Source organism: Onychostruthus taczanowskii, unplaced genomic scaffold, assembly GCF_017590055.1.
Source record: "Onychostruthus taczanowskii isolate IOZ18803 unplaced genomic scaffold, ASM1759005v1 scaffold14, whole genome shotgun sequence".
Classification (NCBI taxonomy): domain Eukaryota; kingdom Metazoa; phylum Chordata; class Aves; order Passeriformes; family Passeridae; genus Onychostruthus; species Onychostruthus taczanowskii.
The window spans coordinates 864,533-889,239 of NW_024498573.1; the positions used below are offsets into that span (position 1 = coordinate 864,533).

At 55.4% G+C, this 24,707-nt stretch overlaps 1 protein-coding gene across 6 annotated transcripts in view; it reads right to left on the reverse strand.

Annotated features, from left to right (window-relative positions):
- Window positions 1-4,301: 4,301 nt before the first annotated feature.
- Window positions 4,302-24,707, reverse strand: part of ARHGAP26 (Rho GTPase activating protein 26) — a 103,028-nt gene continuing 82,622 nt past the window's right edge. For 2 of the 6 annotated variants that reach the window (XM_041397606.1, XM_041397605.1), the window contains 3 exons: window positions 10,237-10,347; window positions 7,313-7,404; window positions 4,302-5,693 (listed from right to left, as the gene is read on the reverse strand). In XM_041397606.1, the coding sequence (XP_041253540.1) occupies window positions 5,605-5,693; window positions 7,313-7,404; window positions 10,237-10,347 (292 nt within the window). In that variant the 3' untranslated portion in view covers window positions 4,302-5,604. The other 4 variants (XM_041397608.1, XM_041397607.1, XR_005952128.1 and 1 more) reach the window with 3 other exon arrangements.

A 24,707-nucleotide genomic window follows, 5' to 3' on the forward strand; every position in this document is an offset into this window, starting at 1 on the left:
ACAGGCAGTGACAGGGGCAGGGGGCTGCTCCTGCCACCCTGTCACCCTGGGCTCCTGGCCTGGCCCCAGCACAGCCCATCTGGGCTCCTGCAAGGACAAATCCAGAATTGAAAGCCAGCATTTTTAATTCCTCATTTCTCTCCTACCCTTTTCCTTTTCACCCTTTCTGGCTCGCAGGCAGAGTTCCTCCAGCTGGCTGCACCGAGCCGCACGTGTTCCTCCCCCAAACAAACACGGCGCTGGCCTGCCAGCCCCAAACACAGCAACTGCTAAAAATAATTGTAAAAAAATCCACCCAGGCCAGCCCAGCCCTTGGCGAGTCCCAGGGAGCCACGGGACGTGGCTCTCACACCCTCCCCTCCTGCAGCCCCTGCCTGGGGCCACGACAGGTCGGGGGTCCCTGCTGGGGTCCCGGGGGGCTCCTGTGCCCCTCGGCCGCTGCTCACTGCTGGCTTTGCTGAGCATAATGGGGCTGAAACAGCTCAAAGCTGTCGGGCTAAATATATCCCCGTTGCTGGGGAAATAAATAATAAACAGCAGCGTGATGGGGATGTCATTGGTTCTGCTCGGGCCGGGCTGCAGCACTCCGGGTACCACACAGGGCAGCAAAACTCAGCAAAAACTGGGCAAAAGCAACAACAACAGTGGCTGAAAAAAAAAAAAATATCCCAGCCAAACCCAAACGTGGCAAAAAATAACCAGCAGTAAAGCAGAGGGAAAAGCAGCACGTGCCTCTCCCAGGCTCAGAAATATTAATGATGATGGCTGCAGCAAAATTAATGAGCTTTAAAAAGGAACAGAGCATCTCCAGGATCTCTGGAGTGGGAAAGGGAGCACAGCTGGGCACGGGGCAGGCAGGGCTGTCCCACCCGTGTCCCCATCCATGGGCCAGCAGAGGTGGCACTGTCCCAGCCCGGTGTCACCGAGGTGTCACCGAGGTGTCACTGCAATGCCACCGGCGGCTGCGCTGGCCGAGGTGCCCAGGGCAGAACGAGATTGTTTGCTCAGGGGCTGGGGCAGCCCTGGGAAAAGCTCCTAGCTGGCTGCCAGGACAGCAGGGACACGGTGCCATCGGCTGGGAATGAGCTCTTACCTCTGTGTGACCCCGGAGAGGGGCTTTGGACAAGGCACGGAGGGACAGGACACAGGGAACGGCTCCCCCTGCCAGGGGGCAGGGATGGATGGGGGATTGGGCAGGAATCCTTCCCTAGGAGGGTGGGCAGGCCCTGGCCCAGGTGCCCAGAGCAGCTGGGGCTGCCCCTGGATCCCTGGCAGTGCCCCAGGCCAGGCTGGACAGGGCTGGGAGCACCTGGGACAGTGGGAGGTGTCCCAGCCATGGCAGGGTGGCACTGGAAGGGATTTAAGCCCTTTCCAGCCCTTTCCAGCCAGGGAGATGCTCACCCCCCGTGGTGCCTTCACTGCCAGCCACGTTCAGCCCATCTGGGGCTCATTCCCGGAGCTCTCCCATCCCCTGTCCCTCCTGCTCTGCTCTTCACCCACAGCTGGCTGTGAGCAAAAGCTCTGAGCAACCTGCAGATGTTTAATTATCTGATTGCTGGGGCAGGGCAGGCCTGGGGGAGCAGCTGATGGGGGGCTCCCAGAGGGATGGGGACACAGAAATCCCCCTGTGGAGATGGGACTGCTCCAACTCCCCCAGTCCCAGCTGCAGACCCTGCTCTGCCATCCCCACCTAATCCAGGCCAGGCTGGTCTCCGGGGCACCCGGCTCCTGCAGACTTTTTCCCTTCCTGCGTGCGTCAGTGAGTTTAGAGCCCAGGTGTGATTTTCTAGACCCTTTTGTCTGAGGTTTAGAAGCAGAATAAGCTTCATTAGCAGAAGGGAGGATTTACAATAAGTAATAGGTAGGTGCTACCTTGTGAGCTGTCAGCCTCGTGCTAAATTACCTGCAAACAATCAGCTCCTCACCCAGAGAACAGAGCTTTAAACAGCTATTTCTCTAAAAACCTTTGCTTTTAATCGTTATTCCCCCAAAGCTAAAAATCTGAATTAGCAAATGTACAAACTATAACTGCTTTGAGGTTTCTGGTTCGTTAGGAGTATTAAACCACCACACACTCACTAACACATCCCTCCAGCCTGGGGCTGTGGCTCTGTGATTTCTGGCTCTCAGGTGATTTCCCCTTCAGCTGCCCCAGGTCCCTCCCTGTGCTCCACTGGTGCCATGAACCAGGGCTGTGGCCTCTTCTCCAGGACACCAGGGACAGGGCAGGAGATGGCCTGCAGCATCCCAGCCAACCCCAGCCCAACTGCAAACCAAACCCAACCCACACCCAACCCAACCCAACTAATCCAACAACCCAACTAATCCAACAACCCAACTAATCCAACAACCCAACCCACTCCCAGCCCAAACCCAAATCCAGACATATCCAAACACCAAACCCAGCCCAACCAACACCAAACCCATCCCAACACCAAACCCAACCCAACACCCAACCCAACCCAACTAATCCAACAACCCAACTAATCCAACAACCCAACCCACTCCCAGCCCAAACCCAAATCCAGCCATATCCAAACGCCAAACCCAGCCCAACACCAAACCCAGCCCAACCTAATGTCAAACCCAGCCCAACGCCAAACCCAGCCCAACCAACACCAAACCCATCCCAACACCAAACCCAGCCCAACCTAATGTCAAACCCAGCCCAACGCCAAACCCAGCCCAACCAACAACAAACCCATCCCAACACCAAACCCAGCCCAACACTAAATCCAACCCAATGCCAAACCCATCCCAACACCAAGCCCATCCCAGTTAATCCAGCTGCCACCAAGCCCAACCCAAACTCACGGCACGTCTGTGGAACATTGTCCACTGACGTGAAACAGGGCAGGGCTGCACCACGAGACCCTTCTGGGGTCAGCTCCCACAGCCATCACTGCACCATCTCTTTTTTTTGATTGACCAGGGGCCTCGGGAGAGGCTCTGCCCACTGGCAGTGTCACCACCCAGCTTTCTTTTCATTTTTACTGATGAGTTTAATATTAACCATCAAATGCTGTGTCAGGCTGGTTTAAAAAAATATTTCCTACCTTTAATTTCTCTTGGAATAAACCAGTGTTTACTACAGTACTAAAGCTGGCCCAAAATGGGAACATTTAGTAAGCGTTCCAGACAAGTTTTTCTTTTTGGAAAATTTTAATTTAAAAAAAAATATTCCACTGGCTCTCCTGTAAGAGCAATAACTTCTGCCTCAGTTTGATTTCCTTTCCTCCAGGAGACATCTCGTAAATACATGTGTGTGGGACTTTTGTTCCCAGAAACTCTCTAGGTAGCACATCCAAGAGCTCCCAAGTGCCTCTGAAAAGGAATTTACTCTGGTCTCAGAGTACCTGGAGCATCCAAGGAGCCGAAGGGGGACCCTGCATGGAAAGGTTTTGTGGGGACAGGGTGGGAGCAGCCTGGTGCTGCTGCTCACACAGCATTGCTAAGCAGGTCACCAGACACCCTGTCCCCAAATAATGCCCAAATAACGGGGGCTCTTGGCAGGTTTGCAGTCCCCATCCCTCCCCAGCACCCCAGGAAGGCAGGAGGGAGCACAGGACAGTCACAAACACAAACGGTGCTGACAGAGGAAGTATTAAGGGTTTTTTTAAATCCTTTCCATCAGCCCTCCCCAGCCCTGTCCCAGCCCCAGGAGGGGCTCTCACACGGCCCCAGAGCGATGCTGGGGCTGGATAAAGCCTGGCCTCAGCCTAAGCCAAGGCTGGATGCAGCCCAGCCCCTTCTGATGCCAGGGCTGGATAAAGCCTGGCCTCATCCTGGCCTCAGGAAAGCCAAGAAATAGCACAAAAGTTGGCTATAAAATCCAAGGATGGAGATGAACCAGCAGCGTGCTGGGGGAACTCCGGATTTTATCCCTACAAACCCTGGCCCTCTGCACCCAACAGCTCAGAGCAGTGTGGGGACCTCCCCCCTGCCCAAACCAAACCAGCCTGTGAGGGGCCCAGAGCCTCCCCAAGGGGTCAGGGTGCTGTGGAGAGGGGGTGATCCCATGGGAATGAGCTGTGCCACCCACCCTGGAAAGCAGGAAGAAAAATTATTGCCTTTTTCCTCTTTTTTTTCCCCAAGACAAAAGCCCAGGAAGTTTAATTACTGAGGACAAAAACGTGAAGAGGGCTGAAATTTCAGCTCCCTTCCCTCTAAATGACACCAGGGAGGGAAGGAAGCAGCAGCTCCAGGCTGGGGACCGGGGGCTTTGGAGCCTCTTGGTGACCAGCTTCACATGTCCTTTGCTTCTCTCCTTACAGCTCTTCTAAAAATATCAAATATAGATCTTTTCCTCATAATATTTTAAGATACTCTATTTATACATTAATCCTTTCAAAAATAAAAAGTGACACATAGAGCAATTCAGTCACTCAGAGTCTTTAAAACTGTTACAAAAAGCCACGACATCCATCCCCAGTGCCACGGCCTGGGGGCTGAGACTTTCTTTTTATAAAATATGATTCCAGCTCTCAAAATCCCGGCTCTGCAGCCAAACAGGGCTCTCCCCCCACCCTCCCCCTTCAGAACAGGCTGCAAGCACAAGGGCTCTGCCTGCCCTGCCCAGCCCTGTGGTGTGTCCATGGAGGCAGGAGCAGGGCTGGGCAGCCCGAGCGCTCCTCCCTGGCTCTCCACAGCCCCGTCCTGGCCACACCGACAGCAAACGGCCCTCGAGGATGGAAATAATTCACCTGGCACAACCAGCACTGCACACACGTGGCACGGACCAGGCTGCAAGCAAGGGGAGGCCTGGGGAACAAGGCTGGAGAGAGGCAGAGGCAGCTCCAGCAGGGCCTGGGCGCCGGTGGGAGCACGGATGTGTCTGTATCTGTACAGTGGGATTTGGGAAGGGCAGGTACCAAACAACAGCACTGGGGTTTGCCGGGGGCTGCAGCAGGAGGGCAGCACGGGCTGCTCACCTCCACAGAGCGGGGGCTGCCCGCAAAACCCAAATCCCGGAGATAAAAAAAGAAGAGTCTGAGAGGTTTGGTCCAAAGCATCCTCTCTCCACGGAGCAGGTGCCCGCTGGGCCCCGGGCCCTGCAGAGCCCAGCCGGGGCTCGCTCTCGCCCGCAAGAGCCGGCGCTGCGGTGCCACGGGGAGGGGACAGCGGCCAGGGCCACCACGGGGCTCAGCCCCCAGCCCTTGCCCTGCACCTCGGGGTGCTCCCTGGCAGCACCGAGAGCTGCGCTGGGGCAGGGGAGCGCAGGGAGCACAGCACTCTCCTGGGTGGGACCCTGCTGGCCTGGGCTCCGTGCCAGCCGGGGAATGTCCCCCTGCAGGGAACCCCCCGGGCACTCCCAGCCTTCAGCTCGGCCCCTCGGAGCACTTGGCTGTCCCTTGGCTGGTTTTCCATCGCTGGGATGTGGGCTGGAAGCACCCCCACCTCGGGGCTGGGGGAGTCTCTCCGTGTCCCCAGGAGCATCCCCCGCAGCCCAGCAGGAGGAGAGGCCACGTCCGACGCGCACAAACGTCCAGCAGCGGGCACAGGGGTGTCCCCAGCCCGGTCACACGGTGGCAGAGGGCACAGGGGCCTGCAGGACTGGCCATGGATACCATGGAATGCTCAGCAGTGGCTCTGTGCACCCCACAGTCATAGGAACTCCACGTAGTTCTCGGGGATCAGTCCTGTCTTGCCGTTGAGGGTCCCCTCCAGCCAGCCGGGCTCCTGGGATGGGTGAACTGCAGAGACAGAAGGGCAGGTCACACCTTAACCTGGGCTCATTTTTAAGAAAGGAAACTAACAGAGTTAAAGGTGATCTTCAAGGTCCCTTCTGAGCCAAACCATTCCATGATTCTGTGAACACACAAGGGGCTCAGGCTCTGTCCCTGCCTGCTCCCCGTGGCACTCCTTGGCCTTTCCTTCCCCAGCTGAGCTGCAGGCTCCAAATACTCCCTGGGGCTGCCGGGCTGAGGGAAGTGAAGCATTTGGGATACAAACAGGGGCTCAAAACTTCCTCTGGATTTGAGCTAAGATTTCTTGGAAGTTGGAGAGAGCATGGTTAGCTCCATCACAGGGAAACTGCACATCCCGCCTTGGCCCGGGCCCAGGCTGGGAGGGAAATTGCATTAGGGAACAATCCCAGAGGGAAAGCAAACCCTGCAACCTGACTGTGTGCAACCAGAAACCTGATCAGTCCTCAAAAGCCTTTCTTTATTCAATCAGCTCCCAAAAAATTTGCTGATTTTGCAGGAGGCAGGCCAGGGTTACGCCTGCAGGCAGAAGAACATCCCCCCTCCCACAAGGATGGTGGGAAGCTCCAGAGCTCCTGCAGCTCCCGGGGCTCCTGTGGCTCTGCAGGTCTGGCCTCAGCCCCTCACTCGTGTCTGGTCAGTGGAACTGCAGCTCTCAAGGTGCCACTGTGCCCACGTGGGTGCTGCTCCCAGCGGGCAGCAGCAGCCCCAAACCCCAGCTGGATCAGCCACGTGCAGCCTCACAGAAACTCAACCCTGGCTCCAAGTATTGCCAAGACCCCTTTGCTTCGCTGGGGTTTGTAAAGGCCCTCGATCACAGCAAGGCTCCCCAAGCCAGGCTGGTCCTGCCTCACATCCCCCAGCCAACGTGAACCCCGGCTGTGCTGCCGAGTGACTGGAACACGCTGTGTACTTTTTCCCTTGAATAATCCATTGATTTTTATCAGCAAACATAATGTATTTAATTCAAACTTGTTCCCCTCCTGGCTGCTCTGATTCCCACGGGCCCTCAGAGGGGAGACCATGTTTATTTATAAGATGACTATGGAGCTGCTTCGGAGAAGGATTGTCTTTAATTCACATGTATTCATTCTCCTCCCCTTTCTGCTGTACTCGCCTCTATATCCCAGGGCAAAAACAGTGCATGTGGTAGCAGCTTCCCAAATGACAATGCTTAACATTTAAAAGCCAAGAATGACTTGGAAAGTAGTAAAAAGTCTTTTCCTTGCACTGGGATTATGACTAAGCCAGGGCTGCTCAGCTCCGTGGGGCACAAACTCCTGGTGCAGGAAACACCAAACCCGTGCTCATTAGCGTGGTCTGAGCCAGCAAAGCCCACCTGCTGCAGCTCCCAGATCCACAGGGAAAATGCACACGTGGCTTTCCCCACCTCCTGCACAAACCATTGCAGCAGCTCCCCGGAGCATTGCTGGTGCCGCTGTCCGGGATCGGATCCTGCACAGAACAGCTCCGGGAACGGCCAGCGCCGGGCAGGCACAGCCCAGCAGGGCCTGCCCTGGGCTCACAGGAGGGGACAGGGACAGGGACAGGGACAGGGACAGGGACAGGCTGCAGCACGCGGGCCCTGGCTGGGGAGCAGCACTCACCGTTGTCGAACACGGTGCCGGCCGTGAAGGAGAGCTCGGAGTCGTGCTCGGCTTTGCAGGCGTAGAGAGCGCGGGCCTTGCGCAGAGGGGAGCTGCAAGAGAGGGCACGGGCACCGTGGGCACGGGGACACACACACCACAGGCACAGGGCACTGTGGGCACGGGGACACACACACACCGTGGGCACGGGGACAGCCACACACCACGGGCACAGGGCACTGTGGGCACGGGGACAGCCACACACCTCGGGCACAGGGCACCGTGGGCATGGGGACAGCCACACACCACGGGCACAGGGACACACACACACACACTGTGGGCACAGGAACACACACACCATGGGCAGGGGACACACACAGAGTGGGCACAGGGCACCGTGGGCACAGGGACACACACATACCGGGGGCACAGGGCACCGTGGGCACAGGGACACACACACACCATGGGCACAGGGCACCGTGGGCACGGGGACACACACACTGTGGGCAGGGGACACGGGCACCGTGGGCACAGGGACACACACACACCACAGGCACAGGGACACACACCCCATGGGCACAGGGACACACACACCATGGGCACAGGGCACCGTGGGCACGGGGACACACACACCACAGGCACAGGGACACACACCCCATGGGCACAGGGACACACACACCGTGGGCACAAGACAACACACACACTGTGGGCACAGGGACACACACACACCGTGGGCAGGGGACACACACACCATGGGCACAGGGACACACACACTATGGGCACAGGGACACACACACACACCGTGGGCACAAGGACACACAGACACCGTGGGCACAGGGACACACACACACCACAGGCACAGGGACACACACCCCATGGGCACAGGGACACACACACCATGGGCACAGGGACACACACACTACCATGGGGAGGGGACACACACACACCGTGGGCACAAGGACACACAGACACCGTGGGCACAGGGACACACACACACCATGGGCACAGGGACACACATACCATGGGGAGGGGACACACACACACCGTGGGCACAAGGACACACAGACACCGTGGGCACAGGGACACACACACACACCACAGCCCTCACAGTGCCACTCTGCTGGGCTGCTGCTCTGCTGGCACCTCAGCTCCCCTGCCCTGGGGGAGGGAGACCAGCAGAGGCTGAAGGCTCTCAAGGATGAGCCACGTTCCACCCCAGTGCAAATCCCATTTGGAGCCCAGCTGGACTGGAGCCCACACTGGTGCCCAAACAGCACCAGCCCAAGCCAGGGGTCCCCTCATCTCCTTTAGGCTGGAATGTTCTGTATCTGGGGTGCCACCACTGACCAGAGGCTGGCACAGAGCAAAGGTGGCAGCAGGTGCTGGCAGTGACCCTCTGCCCTGGCCCCTCTGCCAAACCCATCCAAGTGCAGCTGCAGCCACAAGGAGAATTTCACAAGGAAGAATTAGCACTTGGGGAAGGTTATTTCTAAACAGAAAGACAAGCAGGTCCATGAAGAATTTGTTGCACTTCTTTAGAGCCTGTACCAGAAGGTAAAAAAGATTTAAAAGCCATTAGATTTTGCTGGAAGTGTCAGCGTGCCCACGCTGCAGGGGAGGGAATCGGAGCAGGGAGAGGCAGGAATGGAGCAAACTGCTGGCAGAGAGCAGAAAATGAGGGACCTCAGGGCTCTTCAGGCACAGCACAGGCACACAGAGCTGCCCCTGCACCTAGAATCCCCAGCCATCCTCCCCAGCTTTGGGCTGGAGCAGGGCTGGTGGAAAGCTGGGACACTGCCAGGCCGCAGTGACACTGACAGTGCCAGTGCCAGTGCCAGTGCCAGCCCAGCCAGGCCCTGGCCATTCGAGCAGCCAGACACATCCAGCACTGCTGCTCAGCTGTGACATGGCCAAGGGAAGTGATGAGTGCCCCTGGGAGCTGCTGGGGTGGGGAACAAGGTGTCACCGTTCTCAGATCAGTGGTTTTACCAATTTTTCTCTTTTTGAGGACTTGAAGTTCCCCTGAGTTCCTTGGGTGAGCCAAGGGAAGCAGCAAGGCTTCATGGCAAGAGCAGCTCTCCTTCACACCAAACCCCAAGCTCAGGAGCTGGGAATGGCTTTGGCTTTGCTGCAAAGAGAGCCCCAAAATGAGATCTCTCTTCTGCAAATTCCAGCTCCCTGACACGAGCAGCTCCCAAACACTTAAAAACCAGGATGGGCAAACAATCCTCCCACTCCAGAGGGTCCTTCACTGCCGGGAGGCACCACTCATGTGGAGTGCTTGAGACCATCAGGTGGAAAACAGAAGGAATTTCCAGGCCCACGGTGCACTCAGGGCACGACGGCATCGCTGGTGCCAAGGGCACGGGACCCCGGGCAGTGCCTGCTCTGTGCCAGGCACCCCAGGGCACAGGGGGACCCCACGGGGCTGGCACACAGCTCAGCCTCACCCACTGCTCCCAGACTTGCTGGGAATCCTGCCCTGGTTCATCTGCAGCTTCCAGGAAGGGTTTGCCCCAGCAATGCCCAAGGACCTTTAGCCTGGGAGCAGCCCGTGCTACCCCGTGCCCGTCACCCTCCTGGGATCCCAGACGAGGCCGTGGCCAGAAAACCAGGGCTGGCAGAGCTTTCCAGAGGCCCTTTACTCCTTGCAGTACTCTTCTTACCTGTTGCAGAGCAAAGCCAGCGCAGCACTGAGCTGAGCTGAGCCCGGCAGTGACACCGAGCACAGCTCCTGCTCCCCTCACCTGGGGCTGCAGGGTGTCCCAAGGGGCTCTCCCGGGGCAGGGGCCTTTGGAAGCTCCCCTCTTGCTGAGTGCAGGCAGCTGCGTTGGGAGGGTTCAAGCAGGATGCCAAGGGAAAGGGAAGTGAAGTGGGGGGGAAACTGGGGAAATTCAACAGAAATAGCAAAAGCAACAGAAAGCCAAGCGAATTGTGCAACAGACCTGATGGGGGATGAGTCGCTGGACGTAGAGGAGGTGGGCATAGGACTTGATGGCGCAGAGAACATGGGCCAGGACGGTGACAGGGGTGACGTTGGGCTTGGATTCTGAGGGCTGCAAGACATAACCAGAGACCTTATCAACGTGCAAGCACAGCAACAAACAGCAACCCAGAGACACACAGACGGCAGCCGACGACAGCGAGCGCCTTGGGAATATCCCGAGCGTGAGACACAGAATGGAGTGCCAAGACCTTGGGAAGTGTTTCAAGGCTGGGTCTGCGTTTGTCTGGACAACAAGAGCTGGATCTTCCAGTTAAACCCCACTGCATTGCCCCGAGCTGGCACCCCGTGCCACTTACCTGCCTGTGCTTCCCCAGAGCTCCCAGAAAGAGCTGCTGGAATTCTGCATCTTAATGGTGCCTGCGAGCAGCCTCCACCCCCTCTGTCTGTCACTTGTGGTGCTCGTACACTCAGTGGATAAAAATGTCATTGATTTTGTTTTCCATGTTTTACTTCCCTTTCCCCCCTCGTGCTGATTCCTGAAGCCACAGCTGTCAACTGGAGCTGAATCGAGTTACTGAACTGGTAATTGCACACAGAAGTTTTTGGGTCCTTCCAGACTCTTTGATTCAGGTCATTCTCAAGTTCACCAAAAAGCAATTATTGTACCAAAATACCAGTTGGATGCATTTAATGCTTCTCTGCTTAGCACTCATTGGTATTCCCTATCCAATTCAGATTAGAAACTCCATCCCTGATAAAACACCAGAAATCTCTCTCCACACTGCAAATGCCTCTGTAAAAACAAGAAGTTTTGTAAAAGCATCATGACTGATATTTTCTCTTTGAGAGAAGAACAGTACCACTGATCACACAGGTCTGTGATGAGGTGGGGACAGGGCACAACCCCCAGGATGTCCCTCTCCCTCAGCTGGGGCCTCCTGGGGTAGAGGGAAGGGATTCAGGGAATGGTGGCTCCAGAACACGTGGAGAACCTCAGCCCTGCAGGAGCTCAGAACAACGTTTAACCTTCCCAGTGTCCTCTGGCTGCCACCACAGGGGGATATTTATGACATGGATGCTTTCCCCTTGGAAATTGGACCATCTCTGCTTAGGGCCAAACTCTTGGCTGGACTCCTTGCAGAAGCTGTGTCACTGGATTCAACAGACACTGATTAATTCCCTCTGAAATTACAGGCAACACCTTTATTGTGTCAGAAGATTACACACACAGAGAAATGGATACAGCAGTGAGTGCAGCATGACTTCACCAGAGGCTGGAAAACAGGGAATGCTGTCAGGCAGTCATTCAAGATCCTCAGAATGTTCTGCTAATAATCATCACTATGTAAAAACAATCCGTTAGCATTTCTATCACCAAAACTTTTGAAAAATGAGTTTTCCTTGGTCTTAACCAAACCTGACAACCATTTAGCATTTCTATCACCAAAACTGTCCATCTTTTGAAAAATGAGTTTTCCTTGGTCTTAGCCAAACCTGACAACCATTGGTACTTACCAGATACTCCTTCTATTCCCACCCCAAACAGGAGGTGCTACCAAGGTCACCAAGTCATCCCAAACTGCCAAAATTAACCCTTTAAGCACCAGTTCTTTCAAAGAGACGGCCTAGCAATTCCCTTCTCCAAGAGGAGCCTGGCCAAGGTGGGACTTGGAGGGGCAATGACCTGGTGACCAAAATGTGGCTGAGCCTGTCCTGCTGAGAGTGGCCACCAACACCCACCAGCCCTCCCAGCACTGGGCTGTAAGCTCGAGGTGAAAGAGGCCATGGCACTGGTGTGCCAGCCTGGGATGGGCACTGGGACATGGCACTGGTGTGCCAGCCTGGGATGGGCACTGGGACATGGCACTGGTGTGCCAGCCTGGGATGGGCACTGGGACATGGCACTGGTGTGCCAGCCTGGGATGGGCACTGGGACATGGCACTGGTGTGCCAGCCTGGGATGGGCACTGGGACATGGCACTGGTGTGCCAGCCTGGGATGGGCACTGGGACATGGCACTGGTGTGCCAGCCTGGGATGGGCACTGGGACATGGCACTGGTGTGCCAGCCTGGGATGGGCACTGGGACATGGCACTGGTGTGCCAGCCTGGGATGGGCACTGGGACATGGCACTGGTGTGTCAGCATGGGATGGGCACCATGTCTGCCACCAGCCCTGGTCCTCTCCAGTGCACAAAGGAAGGAAAATCCAGTGACACAGGGCTCCAGGACTGGAAATTGCTACTGCACTTTCTGAGATGAAGTCATGGCAGAAGAATGCAGCTCTCATTTCTCCTCAAGGCGCTGTCATCGCTCCAGAACCGCGCGCCCGCTCCGCTCCTGACAGCGGGGAATGCCAGCAGGATCTCAGAGTTACCAGGGAAAAAAGCCTGAAAGAACCAACACTGGGGCCAGCCTCTGCCTAAGAAGTCACCCCTAATTTGGAGCAGGGTTTTGGTGCCTTTGGATCCTTGGTGTCACACTCTGTGCCCAGCGAACGCACGGAGAGAGCGGCTCACTGATTGCAGCGCGAGCACTGGGGTGTGCAGAGCACCCCGTGCCCCTCAGGGGCTCACAGAGGAGATGAACACGGTCCTACGGTGACTGAGCTGCTCTGCAAGTCCTTCCAGAACACTTCCTCAAGAAGAGCCCATGGACAGCTCAGGACTCACCTGAGCTGCTCCCCAGCACCGACAGACCCTGGGGTATGATGGGTATGAAGGGTTCACCTCCCTCCCATGAAATACAGGTATTTATTTCCAAGCTGCTGCTTGAGTTTCACCTTCCTGAGCTTATGTGACTGCCAGACCCAAGTCCTGCCTTGCTGGAGATGTCAGTGCACATGAGGGAACGGGCTATCCCGAGGTCTCTGGTGTTTTGAGAACAGTTTTCTTGTAGGATCCAATTTCCTTTGTTTCTCACAAATAGAGCAGAGATGGTGAGAGGCTGCGGGGAAGTTCTGGCAGCTGCCTGCAGGCAGCAAATGTCAGCTGGACTTTTTTTCCTTCTTCTTACTCAGGAGGGCTTTGCGAGGGGCTCTTCCTGTTGGGTGCACAGTGGAAACAAAACAGAGAAAAGTGCTAAGAACCAAAACCATCAGAAGCAGGAAACAAAGAAGTGGCTCAAATTAGAGTCTTCCAAGGTGAGAGTGGACCTGTCCCCAGCAGAAGCAGCTGGGGGAACTCCACAAGTCCATAGCCCAAGGCATCCTGAGGCTCTTGCCCTTCCTGCCGGTCCGACTGCGCCTCGGAAGCAGAGGCTGTGATCCCACAGGGAGGGAGCACTGCTGGGCACGGGCACTGAGCCACAGCACCTGCAGGGGCACCTGCACCTTCCACTCCATGTGTCCCTCTGGCAATCCCACTCTTCCAGCCAACGCAGTACTTGGAAATGAATTGAGGAGCTAAATCCTCCTCCCTGCTTCCCGAGCTGGCCGTACACGCCGCCTTTCCCATGCAGATGTTTAGTTTGCTGCCCAAACACGTGAAAAAAAAAAAAGCAGCAACTCTTGTTTCAAGACTCTGCTGGAGTTGCTGGAGATAAAAAAAAAAATTTTTGTGCTCCTCCTAACCTGCCTCTTTCATTCCTGCTCCTCCACCTGGCTGCCTGGGCGCTCCTCAGCGGCTCAGAGCCCCGGGCATGTGCAGCTCTCAGAGCCCCTCGCAGCAGGGCTCCACACAGCTCCTGCTGCTTTGATCTCCTGGCCGAGAGGACATCGGTTCCACTTCAAACATGTTTACGACTTGTTTATTTTTGTGGGACTCGGGGCTATTTCTGCCACAGAACATCTCAGAGCTACGGACGGGCAGAGCCCACTGATGCATTCCAGCCCTTTCATGAAATCACCTCAAGAATAAACAACAATATTCCCGTTCTGACATGATCAGTACCTGACTGCAGAAAAATACATCAAGGACCACCCAGCCCTTTGCTCCCTGATCTATTCCCATAGAACAAAGCTGCAGAACATAAGGTTCTCCTCAAAGGTAACAAGAAAAAAGAAAATTACAGCTTTATGTAATGCCAGAGCACTTCAGCTCTGCTGAAAAAAGGACAAGACTGCAGCTCACCAGCAGCCATGGCTCTGGTGCCTAAATGAAATGGGAGGCAGCCTGGGTTTGGGAAGCTCATGGAGCTCGAGCAGTGCAGCAGGTCCTAGCAAAGCTTGCAGTGATGGATGGGCTCTAGGAAGCAGCTCCTGGGCACTGGCAGCACCACCCCAGACCTGACCACCAGTCTGGCAGGGCTCTTCCTGCTTGGTACTTTAATGCAAGAAAAATGATGTTAAACTCTCTGCAGCGTTAGTCTCTCAGGAGTAATGTTGCTGCATGCTTGTTTGGGTGGAAAAAAATTAAAGAAATTTAAAGAAATAAGCAGCTGGAATGGCCTGTGGTCAGCATCACTTGACCAAACTGGTCCAAAAAATCTCAAATTCTTCAGGACAGACCTTCCCCACATCTCCATTTACCAGTTCCCCATCTCCATCAGCACAGATTTCAGGATCTTCTTTCCAACAACACGGACGTGTCCCTCTGTAATCCTGATGACACCCAGCACATGGGCTTGTCTTGTCACTTTGCTGCTTGGCTGATTTCCCATGTGTGGGAATATTTCCCTGCTTTAGTCATTTCATAAGCCATCCAAAAGCTTTTCCACTGGAGTTAGAGAGAGCCCAGGATGGGCTGTGGCTGTGGGGAGGAGAGCTGGAGCTGCTGTCCCACATTCCCATTTCCAGGCGCAGATGGATGGTGCTCCGTGGTGCAGAGGGAGGAGGTGACAGGTACAGAATTCTGGCACGGAGCTCAGAGCCTGCTGCTAGAGCTGGAGACAGCGAGGGAGCAAGCAGAGAGTCAGCAATGGAAGAGTTCTCAGCAGAGCAAGCGCTGCAGGAAGGAAGCTGCAGGAGCAGCCTGGGGCCAGCACAGGTGTCCTCGTGCCAGGTGAGCTCCAGGTGATGGGACATCCTGACATCTTAACAGGGAACAGCACTTCAGTAACAGTTTGTTTGAACCAGAGAATTACCAGTACCACCAGCAAGCTTCAGATCCAGCAGTGAGTGCTCCCACACAGTCCCAGCTCTGGGACAGGCAGGGGAGATGGGGCAGGGCAGGGAATGGAGGCAGCCACAGCTCCCAGCCTGGACAGGACCTGGAGCCACACAATGGCCTGGGGCTGGAAGGGACCTTAAACCCATCCAGTGCCACCCCAACCTGCCACTGTCCCAGGCTGCTCCCAGCCCTGTCCAACCTTGGGCACTGCCAGGGATCCAGGGGCAGCCCCAGCTGCTCTGGGCACCTGTGCCAGGGCCTGCCCACCCTCACAGGGAAGGATTTCTTCCCAGTATCTCACTCCACCTTTTGCTCAGCAGCTGCATTTTCTGCTCCATCAATACCCCCTCCCTCTTCCTCTCTGCCCAAAATGCTCTCAGCAGACTCAAAATCAGGCTGGAAGGTTTTATGTTGAACCGAGCGCTTTCAAACTGTGTTAAAGCTCTTAATTATTAATAGAAAAGTTGTAATGTGGCAGCAGGGAGCCACAGCAGCAGTTTAGGAGGGAAGTGTTGGTAAATCAGGAGCCAGTGTCTTAGTCATGGCTTCTCCATCGTGCCACAGCTTCTAACATGAGATAATGCTGCAAGGCTGGGTGCATTAGTCACCAACAAATTCTGTTTGCAATTAAGCAGAACTCAACAGCCCTCCAGAAATCTCACTCCTCTCTGGCATTCAAGGCACTGCAATCTTACATCCCCCTGAAAAGAAAACTCTCCCATCTGCCACCCCAACAACCATATGGGATCCTTGGAAAATGAAGGAAATTAAAGTCCCCGTGGGATCACAGCTCCCAGCTCAGCTGGGGGGGTTTGGGAGGATCAAATATTTGAGCCAAACACATCCTGTGCCCCCGGCAGCCCCACGGTGCTGCTGAGCTGCCTCTGCCAGCCAGGAGCAGCTCAGCCCGAGCTGTGTGCTTGAGGGTGACCTCCTTTTGGCAACTCAGAGCTGCAGGAAGCTCAGGGACACAGAAGGACGCTGTCCTTGCTGCCAGCCACTGCCACCTGGCCCGGGTGACAGCCCTGAGCCCTGAGCAAGGCTCTGGTGGTCCAGCCCTGCAGCACCCACCCCGTGCTGCCCCAGCACCCTGGCAGCCTGCCTCTGGGTGCAAACTGAGGGCACCTGCTCCTTATTTGCCCAGGCTGAGCCCTCCTCTGGCTGGCAGAGCTGCAGGAGGCAGGAGGGACGCCCCGATGGCCCCAGGCAGGCGAGGGGGGATGCCCTGCTCTGCCCCACAGAAAACAGTGGAAAACAGTGCTCTGCACCTCCCAAGGAGGGCACAGACATCAGGATGGCAGCAGCAACTCCCCCAGGAGCTGGCACTGTCAGCTCTCCAAAGGCAGAGAGGCTCCTTTCACTCTTTTAGCTGTTTCTGGAAATGACCAGAACAGTTATTCCCCACCGTAAAAAAACTCATTCCTGGCTAAGGAATATTCCCAGCATAACTTGACAGGAGGCCACTTCCAGGCTCAGATCCTAACAGAAAACAAAGACAGTTCCTCTGAGCCTCATTAGCACCACGGGCTCAAACTCTCATTTTTCAGTGTGTAAATCTCCTCCCTGCACGAGGAGCCAACACTGCCCACGGAGAGCACACGCAGTGGGAAAAACAATGGGGATTGCTTGGGCCTGAGAAGGTGATTTAGGAATAATGGGTGAGTAAAGGCACTGCATAATCATTTTCTGCATTTTCTTGTTTTCTCTGATTTTGTTTTGTCCATTTGGCCTGGTGCTGCCTTGCTCTGCAGCATTCTGCAAACACCAGTTGCAAGAGCAGATCAGAGCATTTCACTGCAAACCCCGCAGACCACAACACTGAAAAAATCCAACTTGATCATATTTATCAAAAGAAAGGCCGTGTTAGTTCTGTTCTTCCTTTTTCCATCTTTTTTTTCACTTAAAACCACCGCACTTGGTAATAACATTTTTGCTTCAGCAGCTCTAACCAGCAAACCTCTCCTCCTGCAGTCGCACAGCTGGGAGCTGGGAGCACCACAACCCTCCCAGTTTACTGGCCCAGCCTCAATTTCTCTCTCTGCCATCAAGCTGGACATGTAGCCTTGGAGAACCCTTCCCAGTAATCAAATACAGCAAACACTAATACATTCAATTGACTTTTTCTGGTTGAGTATTTTTCCACTTCTTTTTCCGTGTGCTTTCCCAAACCTCCCTGTGCTGCACCCACTGCTGTGCTGCCCACCCAGCACTTCCAACCCAACCTCCTGCTCAAGCAGGGGTGGAAGGGACCTTAAAGATCAACCAACCAACACCTTCCACTGTCCCAGGCTGCTCCAAGCCTCATCCAGCCTGGCCTTGGCACTGCCAGGGATCCAGGGGCAGCCACATCTGCTCTGGGCACCCTGTGCCAGGGTCTCACACCCTCCCAGGGAAGGATTTCTTCCCAATATCCCATTCATCCCTGCCCTCTGGCAGTGGGAGCCATTCCCACTGTCACTCCAGAGCTTTGTCCAAAGTCCTTCTCCAGTTCTCCTTCCACAGCTGCTGGCACTCAGGTTTTTCCAAGTGCTGGTGCACCAACACCAAAAGATGGATTTGTGCTTCTTTGTTCCAGCAGTTCCCTTCCCAGAGCCCAGCCAGGACTCCCTCCCTGAGGATCCTCACTCCCAGGCACAGTGCCAGCACCTGGGGACAGGCAGGGCACTGGTGACAGCTCTGGGGCTGCTGACAATGTCCCAGCTTAGCACTGCCCTGTCACCAGAGTCTGCACAGCAGCCGGGGGATTGGGTTACCCCCAGGTGAGGGGAAAGCAGAGGCCTCACAGATCCAGCTAATTGAGGAGATTAATTAGGCACACGGATCTCCTTTCAGAGGAGACACGATGTCTTTGTGAGCAGCAGCCCCGCTCTGCTCGCTCCCCTGGGGGAACTGTCAGCCTTTTGCTGGGCAGTGGGATGGTGAGGGAGGGGTGGTCCCCACCTGAACCCTGCTCACGTCCCCTGTGCCACCCCAGCTCCTTCCAGGGCTGGCAGCTGGAGCTGCTGGGCCACGGGGGATGCTTTCAGCACTCCCAGCACTGTGTGGTGGGGCTGGAGCCCAGCACTGCCTCAGAAACGCTGCCAGAGCTGTCAAAAGACCTTCACAAGGGACAGTCTGGGCCACGTCCCTGGTCCTGAGTTTGATCCCCCTGCAAAAAGAGGAAGCAAAGAATGCACTTGGCCGTTTCTCTACTATATTTCACCTGAGGTGACATTTATAGTGGCAGGAAGACCTAATGTACCATCATTCTGCTTTCAGCAGGCTCAATGGAAGGCTTGGCTGGGCTCACACTTGAGATCCTGCCCAAAGGAAACTCGGACACTGAGTGAGCAATGGGGCTGGGAGCGAGCTGCACGTGGGGGCTGAGCAGGCTGGGACCCCAAAATGAAAGGGGGGAAGGCAGGCAGGGGAGGAGGAAGAGAAAAAAGAGAGGCCTGGCCAGCAGGATGATGATCCTGAGCTCCACACAGCAGCTCAGCACACAGAGTGCCTGTGACTGCCCCAGGAAGGCTTTGGCTCCTGCATCCATCCCCCCACAGTGACTGGGATGGATTTCAAATCCTGCTCCATTTGAAAGTAAAATTTCCATTAGCCAATATTTGTCTGAGGCAGTTTCTTTGAAGAGGATGCTGCTATGCAGCCATCTCCACACTAATTACAGGAATTAGGAAAGCAAGTGCAAGATCTCTTTTTTTTTCCAAGGCTTTCCAGAAAGCTGCCTCTTAAGCATCATGTGCTGCTGAAGTTTAAGGTGCATTTTTAGAACTCTTGCAAGGAAATCTAAATTAATTCATCTTGTGAGAAGCACCCTTAGATGTTGCCAGAGCATCACCCAACTAGAACAGCGCTCTTCAAAGGCAGAAACATCTGAGGAGTCTCCTGAGGGGCAGCACTGGGAAAAGCTGGGGATGGTGGGAGTCAGGCTGCAGGAGCACAGAGCCTCCGAGGAGGCCCTTCATCTGTCCATCTGTCTGTCCACCTGTCTGTCCATCTGCAGCCCCTCGCACCCCCCTGTGCCACCAGAGCCCAGAGGAGCCCAGAGGAGGCCAGGCAGAGGATTGAGAGCCAGCCCAGCTCGTTCCTGCTGCCTCAGCAGAGGGCTCAGCCTGACAAATCAGCTCTGTGAGCCGGGGGGAAATGCTCTGATACTGGCTCACACGGGCTGCCACAGGGCTGCAGGCTCCTTTCATGAGAATATTTGGCTTCACTTTCAAGTTCAATTTGTGGAAAGTTTCTAGACCGAGAGCTGACTGAGAAGTGAAGGAGCTAAAGCCCTGCAGAGCTGTTGTGCCAAACTCCAGGGTCTGTGGAAAGCCCACACAGCAGGAAAACACAGCCCACCTTTTCCCCTGCCAGCACACAGACATGTGGGGCAGGCAGGACCCCACTGCTGGGGGCTCCTCTTACCCAAACAGCCTGAAACATCCCACCTCAAAGGGAATCCACCCCCTCCCTCTGCCCTCCCCAAAGCGAGAGTTGCTCCTGCATTGCTCCTTCCCACACAGCCTGAAACCCTCCTGGAAGGACACAGATGCTCAGAAAAGAAACCCTGGGTTACTGAAGCACCACAAGGGAAGGAATTCATGGCATCATCAAGGTTGGAAAAGACCTCCAAGATCATAAAGTTCAACCTTCTGTATGGAATCTGTACACATACATATATATATAGAGAGGTAGATATAAATTTAAAGATTATATGGCCATCAGCAACCAAGCCTCAAGTATATTTATCTGTGGAGTCTACTGAGTTTGCTGCTTGTGTTTTCCATGAGCCAGGTTTAAGGACATTTGCCAGAGCCCTGAATCACTCTGGTTTATGGAGCTTTCTCACCACAGGCATGATCTAGGACTCCCAAGCTAAAACTGCTCTAAAAGAAACAAACACAGAGACACCCTCACAACAGTCTGCACCAAAAAAAATAAATAAGTCACAAGATAGTTTGAAAGTTATGTCATCTGGAATCAGCCAAGCAGCAGACTGGGAGTTTTAGGAGCTTTTCTCAAGTCAGAGGACTGGGAGATAGGTGGGTTCTGTTCTAGCCTGGCAGCAATCTCTGCTGCTCCTGAGCACAAACCAACCCAGCCTGAAGCACAGAAGATGCAAACCCTGAGCAGCCACACGAGGAGGTATTGAGGGGAGGGGAGGTGAAATAATTCAGTACCCTGACCCTGCCTGGAAAGCAACATTTCAGCCAGCAAAAGCCTGGCTTGGGGATCAGGGTTGGGGCCACCCAGGGCACCTCTTGCACCAGCTCCAGCCATCCCACTGTGCTGGAACCACAGACACTGGGTGCAAAACCCCCTGTCCCAGCCTGGGACCACAGCTGGGAACCAGTCTGCTCCTCTTAAAGAGCCATGTGGATGAGGCTGCTCTGGAGCTGCTCTGATTACAAGATTTTACCTAATCCCCCAAAAATGCCATTTATTGTTTGGCAGCCCTACGATCCGCCCCTCGGGGCTGGCCTTGGCCATCCGAACCCAGATTAGGCAGAAGAGCAGAGTTTTGGGGTCTGGGCTGAGCTCTGAGTGGCTGCAGGGAGCAGATGGAGGGAAACACTTTCCCCCAGCCCCAGTTTCCAGCTGGGCTCCCTGCAGTCACCCAGGGGTGCCCAGCGCACACGGGGCGCTCGGGGGCCAGCTCCCCGAGGAAGGGCAGCAGGGGACACGGCAGCAGAGGGTCCCCAGGGAGCCCCAGCCCTGCTCTGCTGGCCCCAACACGCCTCTCCCAGCTCTTGGCTTGCTCCAGGGCCGCGGTGGCTCCCGGCCAGGCGGCCACAATGCAGTGGAAGGAAGAAGAAACAGCTTTGTTTTGCCCAAAGCCTCGCCATTAATCAAGTTCCTATTTCCTCGCAGCTCCACGCTCCCCACCCCAGGCAGCTCCCAGCCATGGCACAGCCCCTGTGCCAGCACAGCGTTTGCCTGGCAATTTCACCCCAACACAGAACCAGAAAATGGAATTCATGAGAAATAGAAATGTCTTTGCTGCAGCGAGAAGCACTCAGGGCCCTCGGGGTCCAGAGGAAGCCGGGAGCCTCTGGAGCAGGCTGGCAGCTCCATCCCTGCCACACCACCCTCAGGACCCCCCTGGGCACCAACTCTCCCACCCAGGAGCAACACACAGAATCCCAGAGTCATTTAGGCTGGAAATGACCTGCAAGAGCACCAAGTCCAAGCTGTGCCCCATCCCCACCTTGTCCCCAGAGCCCCGAGTGCCACCTCCAGCCCTTCCTGGGACACTCCAGGGATGGGCACTCCAACCCTCCCTGGGCAGTTCCAGTGCCTGAGCACCCTTTCCATGGGGAAATTCCTCCTGACTTGGATCCCTCTGAGCACAAGTCACTGTTTTTATAGTGACACACAGCAAAACAAAACACCAGTGCATTTTCCTGGCCTTTTTCCAAATTAAAGTGGGGCTGAATATCAGGGTGGGAGGAGAACGGGTGAGAATCCAGGCTCCTCAGGGACAGGAGCAGCTGATTTATGAGTAAATTTCTTAAACAGAAGTCCCAGAGATGCCATTTCAGAGGGACATTCCCAAAGTGGCTGCCGGGAAGGCAGGATGAGGGTGGGACCAGATCCTGCGCCTCTGCACCTCTAATTGCCATTATTCTTCAGGAATATAAACAACAGGAGCCACGGAGCAGAGAGCCATGAAAGCTCAGCAGAACAAGGGCCTGGGAGCACAGGGACAGGAACTGCAGGTCAGGCAGGTTAAGGACTCATTTCTGGCTCCCCACAGCCCCTGTGCTGAGGACAGATGGGCAGGCACAGCCTGGGCTCTCCTGCAGCTCTGCCCAGCTCCCCAGGACAGGCAGCAGCAGCAGCTAAAGGTCTGTGTGCTTCACCTCACGTGCTTTTGCCTTCCTGTGTCCCAGATGATAACTGCCAAAGGTACCTGCATTCTTAAGAGACCATTTTCCCAAAGAAATCCTACCCTCTCCTGTTTGATCCATTGCCCTATCCCTGGAAGTGTCCAAGGGCAGGCTGGGCAGGGCTTGGAGCAAACTGGGACAGTGGAAGGTGTCCCTGCCCGTGGGATGAAGGAGCTTGAAGGTCATTCCAAGGCAAAGCAGTGCTTCCATGACTCTGGGATGCTGCCCTTGGATTTGGGATGGTGAGGGCCTTCAGGAGCAGAGCAATGGGAGGAAGATGCAGCATCACCCCAGTCCCACGGCTCTGGTCTGCTGTCCCCTGTCCCCCTGCCCCACAGCTCCCTCCCAGCCGCTTGGAGAAGTCCCTGACAGAGAAAGTTATAGCTGAAATTTCTCTCATTTTCAGGCATGGAAAGAGAAATGTTCAATTTTAACTGGGATGCCTAATGAAGATTTATTTATGTGGGAATAACCACTCTTCCTTGGAGCAACTGGGTTATTTTTTCATGACACTAGACCTTAGATCTGCTCCTCATTTCTTTCCATACCCACAGAGGGCAAGAAATAGCCATACTTGGTCAGTGAGAAAATGAAATTAAATGCAAATAGACATGTACTGACTAAATCTGAGTTTCCCAAGGTTATTATTTCTCTAAATGCCAAGTCCCTAGGGTGAGGGAGGGGCAGCACCAGCCTGGGCCAGGGCTGGCAGTGTGGGGTCTCAGCCTGGCCCATGGCCCCATCTCCCCCAGTGCCCTGGGCCTGAGGATGGGCACCAGCACTGGGAACACTGGCAGGCCTGGAGGCACGGAGGAACAGGGAGGGGTGTTAAACTGGTCCTGTCTCTTTGGCTGGAAGCACCCAGTGCCCCCCTGACACAGGCAGGGACAGCTTCCACTGCCCCAGGTCACCCCAAGCCCTGTCCAGCCTGGCCCTGGACACCCTCAGGGATGAGGCACCCTGTGCCAGGGCTGCCCACCCTCCCAGGGAGCAATTCCTCCCCAGCACCCCATCTAGCCCTCTCCATCAGTAGGAAGCCATTCCCTTGTCCTTCCCCTTCCCCAGCTGAAGGACACATCTCTGCTGGAGGCACAGTGCTCCCTGCTCCATGCTTGGCTGTTTTCTAAGGAAGATGCTTTCTGCAGGGGCAGGATAAAGACACCCAACAGGGCACACAGACCAAAGGACACAGAAACCCAGCACTGCTTCGGGCACCATCCCTGCCCTGGTGGTCCTGGTGCCTGGGCAGCCACAGCCACAGCTCCTGGCACGGGACAGCAGTCCTGCTGACTCACGCAGTACAACTCCTGCCCAGAGCAGTTTTTCCATAAAAATAAACCCAGCCCTAATAAATAAATGCATTCCCATCGTAAAAGCCCGAGTGGTGGCTGGGAAGGAAGAGCCTGAGCCCGGCAGCAAAAGCATTTCCCTCTGGATTGGAGACTGGACTGTGCTCCAGGGAAAGCACGTCAGAAGGAGCCCATTTCTCTGGGGAGGGGGACAGGGGGACCAGCACCGAGGTGGAGGGACCCCAGCCCCAGCACAGGCAGCTGAGAAGGAGTGACACTCGCTCACCAGGGGGATTTAGGAACTGGCACAGCTCCTGGCAGAGCAGACCTGGGGGACACATGAGCATTTAGCAGGGAGCCAAGGGCCTTTGTACACAGAAGCTCAAACAAACATCTCTCATTTCACAGATGGTGCTCACAATTTACAGCTGGCACATTTAAAGGCCACCTTGGACACATCGGTGCTCACGGCTCAAATGGGACACAAGAAACGCCCCAGGCCTGCAGGTCTCAACATTTGCACTCCAAGGAGCCTCCCTCTGAAATCCACAGGAGTTATTTCCACAGCAATATCAGTAGGATATTCTGAATCAAAATATCATCAGAATGACCCAGCTCCTTTCCCTGCAGCTTCCCAGTGTGGGCGAGCACAGGCTCCCGATGGGCTCGTGGGGGCTGCCAGGAGACAGCCCCTCCTGAAGCTCCCCAGCACAGCAGCCCTGGTCCACAGCTAAAAATCACAGGAAATTGTGAAGAACACAAGAAAAAACCCCAAAGTCCTGAAGCAGAGCTCAGGGATAGGTGCCACAGGACCAGCAGAGGATCTGTTTGAAGGAGCACAAACCCCAAGGCACCTCCAGACCCTCCCGTGGCCACAGATCCTAAATGTGGGCAGGTAATTCCAGGGGAGTCCCAGAAGCCCAGCAAGGCAGCACCAGCTGCCCCAGCCCGGGGCAGAGGCTGCCTGCAAAGCCCACATTTCTCAGCTGCCTGGACAAACAGAAGTGTCTTTATGGAGCCACGATCCGGGCAGCCCCGCGGAGCCGCCGGACACTGGCACCATTCAGACACCCTGCCCCAGCCCAGCCTGCAGCCACAGGGCAGGGCACTGCTCACCCTCCTCATCCTCACCACTGCCAACCCAAAGCACCGAGGGCAGAACCCCAAGGAGCTCTCAAAAACACAGGCACAGCCCCTGCTCCTGGGCAAGCCAAGGGAGTGACAGCCACACACACTTAGAATAAAATCAAGTTAATTGCTT